A 21122-nucleotide genomic window follows, 5' to 3' on the forward strand; every position below is an offset into this window, starting at 1 on the left:
CTGCCATTGAAGAGTCTGCACGCAGTTTGTAACTGTCATGTCAACTTGGCCTGTGCACACACTGGCCAGTCTCTAAACTTCCCTTTTCTTACATGTCAGGCACCCCTGAGGTAGACCCAAAGTACCCCTGTGGGCAGGGTGCAGTGTATGTGAAAGGAAGGACATGCCCTGGTGTGTGTGGCATGTCCTGATAGTGATTTACAGCCTATTTAGTTTTTCACTATTGCAAGGCTACCTGCTCCTCATAGGACAGAATGGGAAGTTTGTTTATAACATCTTATAAACATAACTGGCCCTGGGAACTAGATGGGAAAATAAAATTTAGATGCCTGAACTCAGATTCTAATGATGCATCTTTTAGTAAAGGTGATTTTTACATTCTGTATTTGAAAATACTACTTTTAGGAAGTAGGAATTTTCTTGCTCCTTCATCCTGTGTGCCTCTGCTGCAATCTGAATTGCCTATCTGGGTCCTGGACGGCAGATGACTAGGAAGCAAGGGTGGCTCCTGATAGTCTTGGGAGGTCAGGAAAGGGCTGAAGACCTGGGCTGTGAGGGGGGAAGAGGGATTTCCTTGCACCTCAAAGGGCCTGGGCTGCCTCTGACAATGCAGTCTCCAACCCCTGCCGGGAAATCACACCAGAGAAGGAAGAACTGGTTCTGGCTGGGCACAGACACCCTCTGCCTAGAGGATCAAAGTATTTTTGGGATACAAATACTGGGGCCCAGACCCCTGAACTTTAGAACTTTTTTGGATCAAGAAAACTGCCAAGAAGGAGAAGCTGTGAGGAAGCACTATCACTTTGCTGAGTGCTTTGCTTTGGCGGCCTACAGAGGCTGCTTCTGCCTTCGGCAGCGAAAGGACTGGACTGAACTTTCTGCAATCTACTTTTGTGAGTTTCTCCAAGGGCTTGCCCCCTGTTTAAGAAGTCTTAGGAACAGCAAAGTAGTCAAGCTCTTTTGCCCTCAGCACTGGGGACTGTGTGTTTTGTACTGTGACAGAAGAAAAGCAACTCGGCAATGTCTAGGATGCCGATGCTGGCTCCGTGTCCTGAAAGCACCACAGTGGGCACCGCCGCAAGGCCGCACCGCAACCCTGGTCTCACCGATGACGTCTGTTGATGCCGACACCAAGCTGCTGCTCGTACCGCGACCTGTGGGCACCGCACTCCACACTGCCTCGCTTCACGCCAAAGACTGGGCACCACAGAGAGCACCGCCGCAATGCCATACTGTGACCCTGGTCTCACTGACGACGCCTGCTGATGCTGCCACAGACCCGTTGCTTGCACCGTGACCTGTGGGCACCCCACTCCGCACTGCCTCACTTCACGGCAATGCCTTGGCATCCCCAAAGCCGCCGCTGCACGCCGAAATTGACACCGCTGCTTGCACCGTGGTTCGAGGGCACCACTCATAAAGTCACACGATGCACTGCCCTCATCCCACACTGCAGCCTTGGCCTACTGATGCCAGCCCAATCGGCTCCCTTTCATCAGCCAACGACAATGCTTCAGCAACGACGACGACGCTGCTTGCACCGTGACCTGCCAGCATCTTCACGAGCATCCCCCTTCACCTCTCACCGACAACTTCATCTGTCGCCACCACCGAGCCGCTGCTTGCACCGCAGCCTGAGGTCACTGCACACCACACTGCTGCACTTCACACTGTAGCCCCCAACGCCAGCGCTCCTGATCCCAACATAAAGGAGCATGACCTGCAACTCAAGTGACTTCAAGGGCCTCAGCGCCCTGCATCTCTAACAGGTACTGTTTGTGGGTCTTCCCGACATCGTAGCTGGTCCGCTACGCTGCGACCAGCCTGAACTGTTTGGATTTGGTTGCTCACGACACCTTGATAGCCCTAGACGGAGCTATCGACATCAAGGAACTGTTTTAAAGCGTATTTTGATAAGTGTAGATTTTCAAGTACTGTATTGTGGATTCTTATTGTTTTTGGTCTTGTATATAAAAATATTGGGTATTTTTCTAAACTGGTGTGGTGTCCTTTTGCAGTGCTTACACTTTATTACTGTTGGTTATGAGCAAATGCTTTACACACTGCCTCTAAGATAAGCCTGACTGCTCGTGCTAAGCTACCAAGGGGGTGAGCAGGGGTTATTTTGTGAGTGTAACTCCCTTATCCTGACTAGGAAGAAGGGTCCCTACTTGGACAAAGGTGCAAGCCCTTTCCAACTAGAGACCCCCATTTCTAACACACACCCACTCACAGACCCACTCAGAGACTCATGAACCCACTAGTAGACCCACACAGACACTTGTGCTGTAACTCGCAGACTGACTGACACACTCATGGAGGCACTCACAAATGCACTCAGACACTCTCAAATACACCCACAGACCCACTCACAGACTCATGCACCCACTCATAGACCTACTCAGAAACTCACACACCCACTCCTACACCCAGGAAGGAGCATAGGGAGGAAAAATAAAGATCAGCAACAATCAGAAAGAGGCAAGATAAAGGAAAGTAATGAGCAGAAAGAGGCAGAATAAATGTCAGAAACAAGCAGAAAGAGGGAATATAAAGGTCAGCAATGCTTTGGTGACTCCTCCGCTAAGGCGGAGGATCATTGACCAACTTAATTTTTAGCAGTGTAAATAAAGGAATAATAAAATGATAATAACTATCATTTTATTTGTTCTTGCTGTGGCAGCTTTGAGAGCCTGAAGGGCTGCTCTGGTGACAGAGGATCAGGGGAAGCAGTGATGGGAACTCTGAAAGTGCACAGGAATGTTTGGCTGGCCATCTCGGGCCAGCCAAACATTCATGCGCACTTTGCATGTTCTCCACACAAGCTGCATTACAGCCTGAGTGGAGAACATGCCCAGGCTACCATTCCCTGACTGAGTGCCGAACCACAGAGCTCAGACCAATCACAACGTTGCATTGTGTTTGGCTCAGGGGAGCGTGGATGCTTCCTTCTGCCGGCAAGAGCGGACAAACGACAAGCAGAGACAGCAAGGAGCGACGCTACGATCAGAGAAGTTTATTTTTCTGTTTTTAACCATCTTCCCCTCCGCCCTAGCCCCTAAACTCCCAATCCGTGCCAGCCGCCGCTGCAGCAATGAGCAGAAAGAGGTAAATTAAAGGTACAGCAATGAGCAGGAAGAGGCAAACTAGAGGCCAGCAAAGAGCAGAAAGAGGCAAAATAGAGATCATCAACAATCAGAAAGAGCCTAAATAAAGGTCAGAAATTAGCAGAAAGGGACAAAACAGAGATCAGCAAAGAGCAGAAAGAGGCAAAAGAAAGGTCAGAAAGTAGAAGAAAGAGGCAAAATAAAGGCCAGTAATGAGCAGAAAGAGGCAAAACAGAGATCTGAAACGACCAGAAAGAAGCAAAACAGAGATCAGAAATTAGCAGAAAGAGGCACCTCAATGGTCAGCTGCTCATTGGACAAACATAGACATAGAATATATACAAATAGAGAGGCAATTACAATCAGTTGTCAATGTTATGTATACACGAAACAGAATATAGATGGTTGAAGGTCTTGGTTGGTGATACAATCACTTTACTTTATTGTGTTTTTGTTTTTCAAACAAACACAGCCAATGTATTTTAACCAGAAAGGCTTCATCAGGGCTGCAAACAAAAAGAAAACATATGTGTGTAAAACATGCAATTCTACATGAAGCATTAAAAAGCCAAGAAATTACAAACATCTTGTGTACACCACACAAGATAACAACATGACAAATTTACAACACATGATTCCCAAAAGGGGGACAGGGAGGATAGTTTAATGAGGTCCAACGTACGAGCCCCAGCAAGACTGTGTACAAAGAAGGTACGAAGTTCCTCTACAGTTCAAGACAAAGGAGAGAAGATACTGTAAGATGTGAGTGGTCACACGTAACCCTACACATGAGAAAGTGAAAGGGGGAATTCCCCTTTTCTGAACTAGGGCACTCACACACCCAGCAAGTTAGGTGTCATGCTTCATCATATGAGCCTGTCCTTCGTCAGGGTATGTGTAGGGTTACGTGTGACCACCCACATCTTACAGTATCTTCTCTCCTTTGTCTTGAACTCTAGAGGAACTTTGTATCTTCTTTGTACACAAATTCACAAGACAAACAGGGCTGTACATTCAGGACACAGTCCCATTGGAAAACAAACCCATTGGAAAACAAACCCATTAAAAAACACAAATGTGGGCCTCCATTACCCTCAACAGTATCCCGAAATTAGCAAGATAGTAGATGACAACTTACAAAATACATAGAGTTAAACAGTGATCTCCATTAATAATTACAGGAAATATACAGCCATGTGTCTAACAAGACTGTGTAATTACACACATTAGTGACGAAATGCACACCATGATTTATCCGAATGCTTTTGATTTATAATTTGATTTAAACTTTTTTGAGTGCAGTCCAGATATAGTGGTTTTGCCTATTAGACCACTCCAATGAATAATCAACACAGATGGAGCTTCTTGCTGCTCCTATCGAACGCACAGCCTCAGTCCTTGAAAAAGGGATAACTCAGTTTTTCTGATATTTCCCTTCTTTTAATGTCCAGTTATTCCATAAATCAGAACGATTTCAATCCAGTTTTTCACATTCACATGTGTGGCAGTTAATGTATTTAGAACGTTTCAAATGTTGCAGATTGCCCATCCAGGCCTTTCTACTCCAACACGACGAATACACTTAAAAACATCCTCGTATCCAATGCATTTCGGGCATAATCTTCGCCCTTCATCAGGGATTCACTAAAAGTTATAAAAAGAATAACGTTTATTCACAAGCTCAGTACCTCGGTTATGACGCTCATTCCAAAATAAATCCCAGTGTTATGCATGGCTTGTTCTATCATCGCTCATATTTAACGTGTTTCCCTCTAATTTTCTTAACTTTGCATCAAAGCCTAAACTGCAACACACTTTTACGACCCTCTTCACTCTTCCCATTACGACATCACTATGAATTGCTACACATCTTTCCCTCCGGCGGCTTCCCTTAACTAACCACAACTTTCTCACTACTTACTTCAAGCATCTTAACATCGCGCTTCCCGCCTTCTTTACAACGAAGTGCAAAACGATATGTGAAACCTTCCACTTATTACCTCCTGCTTTTTTCACAGTGTCTGCTAGCTCACCACCCCTACCAGCTACCAATCACCTTGATTAGAGTATGTTAAACTACCAATCCCCAGAATACCTTCCGGCCGTTTTTTATTGATGCATAGATGTTCCAAACACGTGATTATTTTATCTAAGTAACTCTGATACCCGGCCCACCCTAGAATGTTACTTGACACATTAATTATGGCATTTTAACACATAGAATTCTGACAGGCACGTCAATTTACAATATTATTTTCCCGTAGCGCTCATAATCGCTGATTTGAATAGTGAGTGATGATCTACCGTGTCTCTTTAAAACATGACGATCTTAAAAAACAGATGTCTATGTCTCTCATGTGGGAATTGAAGTACTTTCATGATACTATGGTGGGTGCAACATGTCATGCGGGCAAACATATATATAATTACACACATTAGTGACGAAATGCACACCGTTATTTATCCGAATACTTTTGATTTATAATTTGATTTAAACTTTTTTGCGTGCAGTCTAGATATAGTGGTTTTGCCCATTAGACCACTCCAATGAATAATCAACACAGATGGAGCTTCTTGCTGCTCTTATCGAACGCACAGCCTCAGTCCTTGAAAAAGGGATAACTCAGTTTTTCTGATATTTCACTTCTTTTAATGTCCAGTTAATCCATAAATCAGAACGATTTCAATCCAGTTTTTCACATTCACATGTGTGGCAGTTAATGTATTTAGAACGTTTCAAATGTTGCAGATTGCCCATCCAGGCCTTTCTACTCCAACACGACGAATACACTTAAAAACATCCTCGTACCAAGTTGACATTAGCGACCGCCTGGAAAAACCCATCTGCACCGGCCATCTCGCTATGGCATGCGCGGCTGTGGCGACTGTTGAGTATGGAAAGAATGTCCGATATATTTTTGGGGAATTTTAAAAACTTCATGTTTACCTGGGGGCCCTTGGTTAGATTCTTATCCCGAGGTCTACCCTCTGCGGTCTGCCCCTCAGCGCTACGTGCATTACACCTCTTCCAAATTTAACCGTCTACGTATGTGATGTTGTGCTGCATGGTTGTTGGTCGCCACCACCGGGGGAAGGGTGGGGGGTGGGGGGATGGGGGGCTTGAGGGGTTTTGGGGTGGGGTTGTAGTTTACTCTTCGTTGCGAAATACTTTGCATGTGGAAGTGGCCTGCGTGGCATTCCTGTATAAATGGGCGCCTGACTGAAGACACCTTCTCTTGTACCCTTTGGACATTTGCTACGGACTTGCCGCACCCTCCAAATCGGTGCTAGTTGGCGAACACGAACATTGCCATGGGAGTCGAACAGCAAAATGTACCATATAAGCCTTGGGGTTCTACAGCAATATTTTCAGCACCCCCTGTGTGGGGATATGTGGCGGTTTGTCGCTTGTTCCTTTATTTTCTCCTCTTCCTCTTCTTCTCTTCTTGCTCTTCCTCGCTTTTCTACTTCAATCTTGAAAAAAATAAAAAAAATAAAATAATAATTTTAAATTAAAAAAAACATCCTCGTATCCAATGCATTTCGGGCATAATCTTCGCCCTTCATCAGTGATTCACTAAAAGTTATAAAAAGAACAAAGTTTATTCACAAGCTCAGTACCTCGGTTATGACGCTCATTCCAAAATAAATTCCAGTGTTATGCATGGCTTGTTCTATCATCGCTCATATTTAACGTGTTTCCCTCTAAATTTCTTAACTTTGCATCAAAGCCTAAACTGCAACACACTTTTACGACCCTCTTCACTCTTCCCATTACGACATCACTATGAATTGCTACACATCTTTCCCTCCGGCGGCTTCCCTTAACTAACCACAACTTTCTCACTACTTACTTCAAGCATCTTAACATCGCGCTTCCCGCCTTCTTTACAACGAAGTGCAAAACGATATGTGAAACCTTCCACTTATTACCTCCCGCTTTTTTCACAGTGTCTGCTAGCTCTCCACCCCTACCAGCTACCAATCACCTTGATTAGAGTATGTTAAACTACCAATCCCCAGAATACCTTCCGGCCGTTTTTTATTGATGCATAGATGTTCCAAACACGTGATTATTTTATCTAAGTAACTCTGATACCCGGCCCACCCTAGAATGTTACTTGACACATTAATTATGGCATTTTAACACATAGAATTCTGACAGGCACGTCAATTTACAATATTATTTTCCCGTAGCGCTCATAATCGCTGATTTGAATAGTGAGTGATGATCTACCGTGTCTCTTTAAAACATGACGATCTTAAAAAACAGATGTCTATGTCTCTCATGTGGGAATTGAAGTACTTTCATGATACTATGGTGGGTGCAACATGTCATGCGGGCAAACATATATATAATTACACACATTAGTGACGAAATGCACACCGTTATTTATCCGAATACTTTTGATTTATAATTTGATTTAAACTTTTTTGCGTGCAGACCAGATATAGTGGTTTTGCCCATTAGACCACTCCAATGAATAATCAACACAGATGGAGCTTCTTGCTGCGATTAATAGAGATCGCACAGCCTCAGTCCTTGAAAAAGTGATAACTCAGTTTTTCTGATATTTCACTTCTTTTAATGTCCAGTTAATCCATAAATCAGAAGGATTTCAATCCAGTTTCACATTCACATGTGTGGCAGTTAATGTATTTAGAACGTTTCAAATGTTGCAGATTGCCCATCCAGGCCTTTCTACTGCAACACGACAAATACACTTAAAAACATCCTCGTATCCAATGCATTTCGGGCATAATCTTCGCCCTTCTTCAGGGATTCACTACAAGTTATAAAAAGCACAACGTTAATTCACAAGCACAGTACCTCGGTTATGACGGTCATTCCCAAATAAATCCCAGTGTTATGCATGTCTTGTTCTATCATCGCTCATATTTAACGTGTTTCCCTCTAATTTTCTTAACTTTGCATCAAAGCCTAAACTGCAACTCACTTTTACGACCCTCTTCACTCTTCCCATTACGACATCACTATGAATTGCTACACATCTTTCCCTCCGGCGGCTTCCCTTAACTAACCACAACTTTCTCACTACTTAATTCAAGCATCTTAACATCGCGCTTCCCGCCTTCTTTACAACAAAGTGCAAAACGATATGTGAATCCTTCCACTTATTACCTCCCGCTTTTTTCACAGTGTCTGCCAGCTCTCCACCCCTACCAGCTACCAATCACCTTGATTAGACTATGTTCAGCATTAGAAAGTAACCCCAGGGTGTGTGTAAAGAAGAGCGATTGCCTTGTAGTTTGGCGCAACCGCAACAGGCAACCGTGAATGCTCATCCTCAATGCATGCTAAGATAATCTTCATTGTCATCAAGATGTGTAACATGATACATGTACAAAAAGTGACTGAAAGTAACCGGTACATTAAGTGGCTGAAACTCAAAAGTTTGATGAAAATAAAACAGAGATTGATATGAAAAAAAATGACACCGAATTACAAATGTACACGTTTCGCCCACAGTTACGATTTTTTTACCTCGTTATTAACCTAGAAATATATTTTTTCAACAGTTGAACGTCTCCCAGAAGGCCGCTGCTGCGATCTTATCAAAGCATGGGAAAGAGTATAGAACGGGCTCAGCTTCTCAGATATTGTGTAAGTGAATATGTTGCATTTAAACAATTAAAGTTTTGTTGATTTTAAAAGGCACCCTGTGCTTTTAAACCAGAAATACAGCTGTGAAAATATTCACTGTACTGTGCAAAATTGACATTTCCACCTCTTTTGGGCAAAGCTGAGACAGTAAAAGTTAAACATTACTTATCTTGTGCTTGTTTCTAATGCCGGTAGTGTACTCTACTTGAAACATTTCAATGTATATATAAACTGCTCCTTGTCTCCTGAGTGATAGAATCTAGTAATGTTTGGCCCTGCCTCCTGCATCTTAAGACATGCAACGCAGGCACCACTAGCAATTATGGACACCTTGCTTAGGGTGAGGGTTTTGGAGTTTCACAGCCTCCATACATATGACCTGTGGTGTTGTGTTGTGAGCTAAGTCCAGGTTCTCCAAGTTTGGATTGTCAGTGTTTGTGTCTGCTTTCCTCTGGGACCAGAAGCTTTCATAACACAGGCATGTATCCCCCTGAAGTGATTCTTGAACCTGCGAAGTGCTCGAACAGCCCAACCCCATCGCCTCGCCCCCACACACTGGAGGCATGAGTAAACAAAGGGATTGGTTGGCATGAACTGAGACCTGAAGGTTCATAATGAATCTGCTGCAACCAAACCATCTGCTTTTAAAATTATTATACTGGCCCTTTCTGCCCAAGCTGAAGTAGTTGTCTCTTCTTTATGTTTTGATCGTGTATAAGAGTAGATCGCAGTCTATGTCAAAGTGTTGTTTTGGCAGACTTTTTTTTAGGAGAGTGGGGGCAGTGGTATGGAAGGAGTGAGTTGGGTTCTAATTCAAGCTAGAAAAATGCCCCCCTTTCCTTTGTTGTGATTTCACAGACAACCATTATTGAGATGCAGTGGGTTAATGATAGCTACATCGCTAGGTGGTGCAGTGCCAGAGCATGAGAAAAGTACTCACATGCCCCTTGTATTTAGAGTGGGGAATGTGCTTAGATTTCATGAACTTACTATTTCACAGGTGCCCATTTTTAGCAAGACTTTCCTGGCTTTCAAAACTCTATTTGGCAAGTCTGTGCATTGGTGCACATTTTGTGTGTATGTATCACTTTTTCATCATACCAATTAGTTCTGCTAAATGTTGCAATGCACCTTATTCTGTTGTTTGTGAGTGGAGCAGTTTTTCCACAGAATTTTGCACCCTTCCTCTAATTCAACAACTGTCCTATTCACTTGTTCCTGGGCCCCACCTTCTGAACACATCCTCATCACAATCTGTTTTTGACCTAACCTCGTGAGCACAATGTGTTTCTGTCTCAGGTTTAAGGTGCTGCTCCTGATATAATATTCTCCGCGGATCCTCTGATTTAGGAACACTCTTGATCAAACACCTCATATAAAGTAATTACTTTGAGTCCCCTATCTCTCTCTCTCAAGTAAACACACTCATATGCACAAAGACCAATTGCCTCATTGTCCATCTTCCTCTCACAGTCTGATTTATCTCCACTCATGCAGAACGTAATTATCAAAACTTGACTTTTCCCTCCCAATCCAAGATGGCCCCCAAAACCTTGACTTCAAATGCATCACTTTCTGCAGCCAATTGCTTCAGGTTGGTATTTTTTATTTTTCCTTTTTTCTACTGGACCTGCTTTAGTAGTATATGACATGTTTTTTGTGATTGCGCTTGTATACTGGATCACGGAGGACGTCTGTGGTATGCTGGGCAACCTTTGGTGGCCTTGGGGATGTCGGGGAGTATTTTTTCACTTGCTTTTATATTTTCAATTATGTTTTTTCCCCACTGCTGCTGTAGTGTCTGCACCGAGGTATGGGGTGTGGGGACTCATGCTGCGTCAGTATGTGCTCTTTGAAGGAATGCGGCTTCCCAAGGCCACCGCAGGAGGCCACTCAAGAGGGCAGCCCTCTAGTGGCATCGGGCACCCCACTCCTCCTCCTGAGGGGGCAGGGCCTCTGGTGGAGTCCCCTTCTTGGGCGCGGGCGGTGCTGCGTCATATCCGGTGCGCGATGTGAGGGGTATATAGGTCCCCCACCACGCTGACGGCCTCTTTGTTGCACCGGACATGCCACAGCCACTGCCTTGCTGGACACGCCATCTGTGTTGCTGCTTGCTATGGTCCCGGTGTCCTGAGTTCAGTTGGTCTAGAAGTGAGGTGAGTCAATCACATCCCCCCCCCGCCCTCCACGTAGGCCATTGCCGGAGTCGGCCCCGTCCCAGTTTCAAGCTCCCGGATCTGGCCCTGTAGGAGGCCCACTGGGTTGGTGCCTTGAGTTGGGGGCGAGGGACTGGATCGGTGGAAGGCTTACGGGGTGTTAAAGCTTCCCACCTTATGACGATCAGGCCGGTCTTAGCAGCAACAGACAACAGAGCTTATTTGGCTCCTCGTTCCACCCTTCAGTCACGACCCGTTGCAAAGGCAATGCTGCAAAGGGCAGCAAGCAGCCCAGTGGGTCGACCGCTAGGTGTAGGACCTCACGATGGGCCGGCCTCAGCGGCCATGCTAGGCCTTGCAGGTCTTTGTCCCCCCCCGCTCGACAGCATGTGTGCATGCTATTCAGGGAGGTTGCGCTGTTTGGTTGCAGAGACGTAGAGGTTAGTGGCTTGTCTCCCCCCGGATCATATCTTTGGGGTGGAACCCCATATCAACACATCTTCCCCCCCCCAGCTTTATCACGGCGCCACAGTAGTGGAGGCTCGCCAGTGGTTTGGTGGGGAATGTGTTCTTTGGGCAGGGGGGACACTCGTGGCTGCGAGTCTGGCGGGCTTCCCTTGCCACGCCCCTGACTACTGACCTCGGTGCTGTCTCCCTGCACACTGCAGAGTGCTATTGTCGGGGGCGCATCGCGTTTCCACCCCCCCTCCTTTTTGCCTCACCCGCCTTGCTATCAGCATGATGGTACCAATTAACAAGGGGCCCCCTGAGAAAACTAATATTAGGCAGAAAAGCAGGGGAATCATAGACAACAAAGTAAGCGAAAAATCTACCTAAATCTTATAAATCAATAGGCTCAGATAGAGTCCCAAATATACACAATTAGTCATAGGCCCACGTGACCAGTCCTAATCACAACATCAGAGTAGACATATTAGAAAAATAATTTTACATTTATTTTTTTATATATTGTACAAATATCAAATCAATATGAGCAATTCTGGTACATACATAACAAATAATTAACTTATTCAACCCAAATCCCACACATCCCTTCAATCAATCATATCCAACCACGCATACATTCTTCATTCATCCTTCTCACATCACAGCCAGTTTGCCAGTTGTTGTAGCTGAATACAGGTCCCGTAAGGTCTCAAGACGGAATAGAGACTAGATGAAGAAATAGCCGGACAGTCTTCAAGCGCCAACGGGCGTTTCGTGGTTTGGCCGAGACTTGGGCCACACCTTCATCAGGGCACACAGTGAAAGGGAGGGGGACAACAGCACAAATCTGAAATAGTTAAACAGACAGACATTTGTATGATCCATTTCATTATTTAACAATTTACAATGCATGATACATACTACATTCCTATGGAAAGACTATTTCTAGTTTCATAGACCTGGTCACTAGCAGGTGGGCTTACAACTCAAGGATAACAATAATTTATGCAGAATCAAAACACAAACCCATGGACCTTGACGCTTTGAGAAGGTAAAACACAAATTACAATAACATGACTATATGTAGGAAAAATATACATACTATCACAAACACACATAGAAACAAATATCTGAGGCCACCCCCTGGCTCGATGAAGGGCCCCTGTCTACAAAGGTCCCTTCATGGCACAAAAGAGAACCTGGAGATATTTGTTAATTTCATATTGTTGGGCAGATATAAACAGTGGTGAATGCTCAGTTCAGAACCTACCCAATGATTCACATCGATGGCTCCTGTCAGGAAGTCAAGCAGGGTAAGTCTGAATGGGCACACCAGATCATTCAGAGCATCTTTATGAAAAACAGCAAGTTGAACAGCTCGAGGAATAAACTGCATACAAAAAAGGTTTGAAATGGCACATCTATGGGAATAAAAGAAAGAAAATCTAAGTGGAGATTTTTTACTAAATAAAGTCCCTGTTCTTCTAGGGGGGTCTAAGTAGAATGTGGCGGAGCGCAAACAGCTTACCTGTATATACACAAAGTAAGCGGGGGAGGGGGGGTGTCCGCGATGGGCGCTGCCCATAGAAATCGGGACAACACCTAAACGGAGAGCTTGGATGCGTCAAACGTCTTGTTGAAAGTCCGAGGGGCCTTTAAAATCAGACTGTGAGGAAAAACGGCACATAAGAATAGCCTATGATATGGGGATATTTTTAAAGAAGAAACAGCAATTCATGTTAGCAAAGGGCGGCCCAGATGAGAGCATGACAACTTCTAATTTTCTAGTGCATCTGGACCTATTCACATCCTCCGCCTCGTGAGACAGAGGGTGATGGTTTACGAGGGCCCAGGGTATTTATTTAGATCAGTCTCTAGGACCTACCAAAAGCAAAATTTCTTTATTCGCAAAGGCAGGTCTGAATTGTAAAAAAAGGCTCGCGGAGATGTCTAGTCCAGATGTAAAAGGAATGACAACAGATAATGAGGAGAGACTCTGTTAGTCTACGTTAAAAAGGGTCCGAGAGTAGGTCAATTTTTCTGGAAATTATCTAGAATTCATTATACGGTTCTACAGGTACCTTTTAAATGTCTGGTACAAGGTCATGCTGCCCGGTCCGGGACTGGTAAAAGCACTCGTTGAATGCTGTAAGCAAACAAAAATTAAATATAAAAACCGATAATAAAGCAGTTTCCACTTTCCCCCAAGGCAACAAGTTCAGCAGGCTCAGAACCTGTCGGGGAAATGCGAACAATATATGCCTGTGATTGCTGCTAGATAACCAGAGAGCACCACGGCATATGTTCATTGCGTAAGGCCAGGTGTGTTGTGTCCTGCTGGACACATTCTAGTTGTTTGCCGGATATGACCTACACTAAACACCCACCCACCACTGTGTCACGAGTCACGTGACACAGTCAATAAATAGAGCCGAGCGCACGTGCTCGTGGCTCATTAACCCACTACGATTACCAGTGTCTGTGTCCAGTTTCTATCTGCATGTGGGTCTAGGGCCCAGAACACAACAATGGCGACGAGGAGTGGTGGCCGTGCCCAGCGTGCCACTGCCATTTTCGTCGTGGGTGAGGGAGAGTGAATCCTGCCCGAGCGAAGGGCACCCCCTGAGGAGGCAGCGCCGGCCGCCGAGAGGCCCACGGGGCGAGTGCCGTGCCCCGGGCCTAGTACCTGCTGAGGAGGTGACCGAGAGCCCACCCCGCACCTCTCTAGCCCTGCCGAGGGCTGCCGTGCTACAGGAGTGCCCACGTACATAAGCGGACCGACCGGAGCCCTCCTGTGTCGGCCGCGACGGTGCCCCATAGTGAGGAGCCACTGCGGAGCCCACCCGCGTGGCAGAAGAGGCCCGTAGGCCGGAGGTGAGCCCGGGTGCTGTGAATGGCCCCGGGGGGTCACGGATGCCAGAAGTGACCCCCCTTACGTTGGCACAGAAAGCAGAGCCCACCCGCATGGTGACTGAGCCTGGCCGAACGCAATGGCGGCACACGATAAACAATAAGTAAAGGCAAGACCAGCGGAGCCCACCCGCGGCCTGCCTGCAGCTTCCCTGTCCCCCGCCGCGCAGCGTGTGTGGTGTGAGGCTGCGGCGGCGGGGTGAAGAAACTTTAAAAGGGAGCGCCAGCAGTGTGAGAAGACATGCTGAGAGCCATGGAGTGCTGACCGGGCGGAGCCCACCCGCCACGGCCGGCCACAGCTAATGAAGAGCCCGAGGAGTCTGAAAGACCGAAGTGGAGCCCACCCGCTGTAGGAGGAGACACTGCCCTCGGACCCCGATACCCCCTCAGAGGCTGGAGCCAACCCTGCGTCCAGGCAGAATGACCGGAATCACCAGCAGTAGCGCTGACTTTTCGCCTACCCTCCCCCGCCCCGCGGCAGCGTGTGAGCTTGCGAGGCTGCCGCGGGTGGGGAGAGCAACAAATGACCGCGTGGGCAGAAGGGGCGGTGAGGCCAGCATGCGGCCCGCAGCTGATCAGAGCAACCTCCCCTCCCCCGCAGCATGTGAACCGAAAGAGCCTGCTGCGAGGGGTGGGGGACGAAAGAAAAGGCTGCATGCGGCCAGCGCCGACTAAAAGAGTGCTATAAAGCCCCCCCGAGCACCGAAAGCACAAGTGGGGAGCACTGCAGCACGTGGTCCACTGCAGCGACGAGGGGCACAGACAGGTCACAAAGGGAAATGCCTCCCCACTCCTTCCTCCCTCACGAGGCCCCCACGAAAAAAAAATAAGGACGGCTTACCTGGCATCCTCGAGGCCGACCCCCAGCACACCAGTGAGGACAGTTTGACTACGGCATCCACAAGCCTGCTCCCACGCAGCACACAGCCCAGCACCGGCAGCTTCATCAGAAGGAACTGAGGAAATCTCCAGAAAAGCACAAAACGACATGGACTGCCAGCAAAGTGGAGCAACGCTGCCATCTAGCGACCGTATGCAGCAATCACAGCCTGGAATTAAATCCAAAAGAAAAAAAAGCAAACAAGCAAAATACAAGCCAAGGGAAAGCCTAAAGAGGTAAAGCAAGCCTGCAGCGACGCGGACGAAGATGGAGATCCATCATCACTGCTGAGGTGACGCCTGCTGGCCACAGGTGCTCACCACAACCGCAGGAGAGACAACATCACCACGCTGGATAGCGAGGGAGAGTCAGAACCGTCCATCGCAAGCAGCAAGGTTCAAAGGCGACCGATGAAAGAGCGCAAGTGTACCCCGGATGCGGACAGTACAGGACAGCGCCTGACAGTAAGGAAGCCACACCCCAAAGCTTGAGAAGATGTGCACAGCAAGTACCCAAGTACTGGAAGAAGGAGAAGTGCAGCATGCACGTGGAAAAGAGCGAAGACGCCACAGAAGATACAGAAGAGCAAGGAACAAAGCGACACTGAAGATGTACCACGACGGTACGAAGTGAAGCACAAACTTGCAACTGCCATGCACAATGACGTGCGATGAAAGAGTGACGCAAGATCACCACGCCAAGAATCTAAAGAGCCTCACCGGAAGCGCGCATGAGAAGTGTACCCACCGGAGAAGGTCCAAGGAGCGGTGAAGTAACCCTCCGGAAACAGCAGAGCACACGAAGAGCGCAGATGAAACTGCGCCACCGCACAAGCACTGCAGCAGAAGCAAATAGCGATCCCAACAATCGCGGATAGCGAGAAAATTCACGAAGAGGAAGCAGTCCACCCCTTCTGGTAGCAAGGAAGATCGCCCAAGAAGAAAAGGATGATCCGACCGCCCGAGAAGGAAAAGAAGAAAGCCGACTTGCAAATAGGTCGCCGGAATGCTGACCCGCCATAAAGGCGCAGCGAAGGTATTCTGCCAAGAAGTCAGGATGAAGATGTCTTGCCAGAAGACGTCCGTGAACTGAGAGATCAGGAGAATGTCCGAAAGAAGACCCGGAGAGACGGACGCAACAACAACAAGAACTGGAAGTAATAGGAGGCAAGAGAAAAGATCGCAACGACCGGTCCAGTCACAGAAGAGTGGAGAGAAGACAGTGTCCTAAAGCCAGGACAAGACCAGAGGGAAACAGGCGGAGTGCACGCTGCTTGAAGAAGCCTGGTGAGGAAGACAAAGACAGAAAGGTGACCGCACCGTGTCGTGAAAAGGAAATGAAGTAAGAAGTCATGTGGCACGACGCCATCAAGAACAACATCTGGAAAAAGGTGAGGAGAGGTGTGACAAGTCTACACACTTAAAACAAGAAGAGGTGACACACCACAACATCGTGTATAGTGACCCATACGTCCAGGAGAACACTGATGGCACCAAGAACAGAACAGGCACCTTTTCACAAGACCCCGACGAACCGTGGACGGTAGGAGAGCACAGGCCGGACCATTAGCAACACCCACCTTTGGGATCGAGCGGAAACCTGGATGCAGAGGAAGCTCAGATGGCCTGAACAAGGAGAACTGACCAATCCACACCAGCCCGTGGAGATCCAAGGGGCAAAGGCCTCAGGGACACCTGTGGCAGAGGGTCCCGTCACGAGAGATGGATCCATCGCCGTCTAACCTGCACGTCCCAGGAAGAAGAGGAACGTGTGCGCAAAGGCAAGAGTCAACAACTACCCTTCAGGTGGAGCTACGGACTTTGTGAGGTAGTACCCTCATCGTCTCCTCCATTCACAAGCAGACTGTGGAGTTCGAGCAACGCTGTGGAAGAATACCCGGCCCAGTGGAAACCTGATGAAAAGGGCCTCTGGGACATCTCGTGGCAGGAGAACACCCGAGAGAGGGGTGTCCAAGTGAGAAGAATGTCCTTTAAACATTCCATCCTTTGTAATGTAAAGCCAAGCTGCCTACAGTGAAGAAACCGACGGACCAGTAGAAGACAACATCCTTCAAGTCCAACATCTGGTCATCCTGTTTGGCGTCACCCTCAAAAGCAAGATCTCAGTGGACTGACCAACACACTTCCACGGCGCAAGTGCAGAAGAGCACGCCCACCGAGAACCAGGACGTCGAGCCAAGAAGAATTAATATTTCAGCAGCAATTTCCACCGTCGTCATCAAGCAAGCAGCTGAAGAGACTCAATGTAAATTTGTAATTAGTGTATATTTATGTACTTCCTCCCACAGATTCGGACTTTTGTCTTTCCTTAATTTTTATCAAATTTTGGGAGGAATGTTGTTTCCTGCTGGACACATTCTAGTTGTTTGCCGGATATGACCTACACTAAACACCCACCCACCACTGTGTCACGAGTCACGTGACACAGTCAATAAATAGAGGCGAGCGCACGTGCTCGTGGCTCATTAACCCACTACGATTACCAGTGTCTGTGTCCAGTTTCTATCTGCATGTGGGCCTAGGGCCCAGAACACAACAAGGTGAACCCAGTTTCTAAAACGCGCAATCAGGTCCGAATGGAGAGCATAGATAGAGACAGCGAGCATAGCTTAATTGGCCCCACCAAGGAAAGAAGGCGTATAGCGGTACCCAGGCCAGATAGGGAGCTGAGGGGAGTAAATCTGAATTTGCGTACCTGAAGCAAAAGTATATACCGGTGTGCAGGGCAGCAGGTCGGTGTCCGGCAGGATGAAGGACTGAAGATCGGAAGGCGACAAGCACAGCCCTTTTTAAAGGTCACACGAGATTTTGGCTCCGATAGAACCACCCAACGGAACGGGGCGTGGAGGCTTCAATTCACCAGAAAAGAGGAAAATCCGGACCGGAGTGAAGGTACAAAGTGCACGTGCGGCAAGAAATGAACAAGCTCGAACACTCCGGTCGAAAATGCTGGGGCAGAGCCCCTGGTGGGTCTGACAAGTGACCTCAGAGCCAACTATTTAAGGCGTACAGAAGCCCGCATAAATATCGTAGACACTTACTGGGCAGATGGTCGGTAGTCTGAATAAGTATATAGTCAATCATTTACAAGTTAGACAGTCCATCGCTATTCAATGAAATAAAAAAGAACCGCTCATATTCTGGGCAGATGGTCAGCCGTGAGAATATAGGTGCAATCGATCGATAGCATCTTGGACAGTCCATCACAATTTGATGGTACAAATGGGACCACACCGGAGACTCCCAGCGAGGGGTCGGCCCACATAAGAGGTGGACACCCACAAATCATTATAGATGGACAAAGGGAGACGATCATCTTGACCAAAATGCGGGAGGGCAAAAGGCTCCTAGTGTTAGTTTGTATAGTGGGCTTCAAAAAGAGGCCAATCCCCACTCGCTAAGGTGGAGTAATGGAATTTACACAATGGCGTTTTCCCAGGGCCAGTATTCGTTTAGGCCCTTGTGTTTTGCATTCAAAAGGAAAATCCAAAACACCTCCCTTTTCTTTCTTATGAGGGTGGTGTCTTTTCCTGGGACAGCTCATATTTTTTCCAAAATAGACCATTTGAGGTCAGATTCGTCATGATTTTTGTTCAGCCAAAGTTGGACCAGGGGGGGTCCCGTTCTTGTGATTTCTCATGTTAGACTAATGTTCTCCTATTCTGAATCGGCATTCGCGGCCTGTTTCGCCGACATATGGGAGCCCACATAGACAAAGGATCACATACACCACATTCGATGAGCGGCAATTACTCATTTCATGTAGGTGTATAGTTTGATTGTCGATCCTTAGCAGTTTGTCCACAATAGCATTGGGACAAGCTTGACAAGATCCACAGCGATGGTTGCCACTAATAGGGACGGTGCCCACAATGGAGGTTTGACGTGCTTCGGTGAGACTGGGTAATTTACCACGGACCAAATGGTTGCTCAGGTTTTTATTTCACCGAAACGCAAAAAGGGGATTGGCGATGGTATGCTCATTGTCACCCATATTCAGCAGATACCAAAGGGAGTTGATGGTCTGACTCACCTTATGGTTGATGGTAGAGTGCTTGGTTATGCAGACTAATCGGTCAGGCGTGATATCTCGGTCAAAATATCTCACGCGTTTGAAGGAGTCCCGGATGAGTGTGTGGGGATATCCTCGATCAGATAGTTTGCTCTTAAGGATGTCAGCCTGCAGAAGGAAATCCTTCATTTCAGATCAGTTCCTTCGCAAGCGAAGGAACTGGCTGAAGGGTATACATCCCTCTGACATCGGGGATGATAACTCCCATATTGCAGGAGGGTGTTCCTGGCAGTGGGTTTTACGTACAGGGAAAAGAACAGTTCCCTGTTGGCGTGTTCTACCCACATGTCCAAAAATTCAATCTTGGTATTACTGGAGTTGGCCGTGAATCTTAGGTTAGGATCAGCAGCGTTAATTCATAATACAAATTTGTTTAAGGAAGCCTGGTCCCCTTCCCAGACGAAAAAAATATTGTCTATAAAACGAGACCAGGCTCAGACATTTTCAAAAATGGGGGCCATCTCATTGTAGATATTCAGGTCTTCAAAATGCCCCATGTATAGGCATGCAACACTGGGGGCACACGAGGCCCACATGCTGACGCCTTGGATTTGATGAAAAAAGTTATTGTGAATTCAAAGTAGTTCTCGCATAAAACTATCTTCAAACATTCAACAATAACTGAGGCATTAGGGAGTTCACTCTCAGTTAATAGGATGTTTTGCAGAACCTGAATCGCTCCGTCTTGTGGGATGTTAGTATAGAGCGATTCAAGGTCCATGGTAACCAACAGCTCCCGGTCGCAATCGAATGGTCTGTTTTCAACCTTCGATATAAAATGTCCGGTATCCTTGACAAAGGACCGTAGTTTGCTCACCAAAGGTTTTAAAAACTGGTCAATGTACTTAGAAAGGGGCTCTGTCGCCGCACCAATGGTGAACACGATAGGTCTCAAAGGGGCGTCTGCTACATTCTTGTGCGTTTTGGGCACCCCATATATGATGGGCATGCGGGTATGGGTGGGCGTCAGATATTCGGCTTCCTTAGTACAGATGAGTCCCTCGTCAGAAGCACCCACAACAAGGGATAAAATCTGTTGTTTAAGGGGCTTTTCAGGACACCTGGTGATCCTTCTGTAGTGTCTAGTGGAGGAGAGAAGCGTGTTCATTTTGCTGACATAGTTGGCGGTATTGAAAATAACAATACCGCCCCCTTTGTCGCAGGGTTTGATGGTCAGTTCTCTGTTCTCACTTAGGCCCTGTAGGGATGTATTTTCTCCCACCTCTAGGTTGTTCTTGGGTTTGGGTACAAATTTAATGATCTTGTCGATCTTCTTACATACTGCTTTTTCAAAGATTCCGACTTCAGGTGCCAAAGTGTCCAGGTTGGCGGTAAAATTGGATGGGGGTTTCAGTACTGATAGGTTGTCAGCCCCATCTGGTGAGGGTCGGCAGAGAAAAAAAATGTTTAAACGTATATTGCGATAAAAAAGAATGTAGGACTTTCATAAATTCAAAACGGTCAAACATGGTGGTAGGTACAAAGGGGAGCCCCCTAGATAGTAAGGTCAATGATTCAGGGGGGATAGTTAATGTGGACAGGTTGAATACTGGAATAGTACTCACGTTCTCCAGTATTGGTTTTGTCTCATTTGAATATATCTCTGTGGTTGTCCCTGACCCCGATGGAAGACCCTCACTGGCGGTGTCTGATTTCTGGGTCGATAGTTGCCCCTGCGGTTCCCTAAAAAATGGTCCTGTCCAGATGGCCTTTCAAAATTGTCCTGTCAGGGTGTATAGTTGGTTTTATAATTGGGATCATAGTTGGAGGATCCCTCCCCTTCTGAGTCAGTTGTATCTGAAAATGTGGTCACTCTTCAGTTACCCCACCGTTGTGGACATTGAGTGTGATCACCTGCCTCGGTGGTGGAGTAGAACTGGGGAGCTAAATATGGGTATGCCCGT

At 46.9% G+C, this 21122-nt stretch overlaps 1 protein-coding gene across 1 annotated transcript in view; it reads left to right on the top strand.

Annotated features, from left to right (window-relative positions):
• LOC144822608 (carboxypeptidase O-like) overlaps window positions 1-21122 on the top strand; it is a 344789-nt gene that overhangs the window by 310736 nt on the left and 12931 nt on the right. Inside the window, exon 10 of the mRNA XM_078680335.1 lies at window positions 8649-8733. Within this exon, the coding sequence (XP_078536461.1) occupies window positions 8649-8733 (85 nt within the window). The remainder of the gene's footprint in view (window positions 1-8648; window positions 8734-21122) is intronic.

The sequence above is a fragment of the Lissotriton helveticus genome, chromosome 3_1 (genome assembly GCF_964261635.1).
Source record: "Lissotriton helveticus chromosome 3_1, aLisHel1.1, whole genome shotgun sequence".
Lineage (NCBI taxonomy): Eukaryota > Metazoa > Chordata > Amphibia > Caudata > Salamandridae > Lissotriton > Lissotriton helveticus.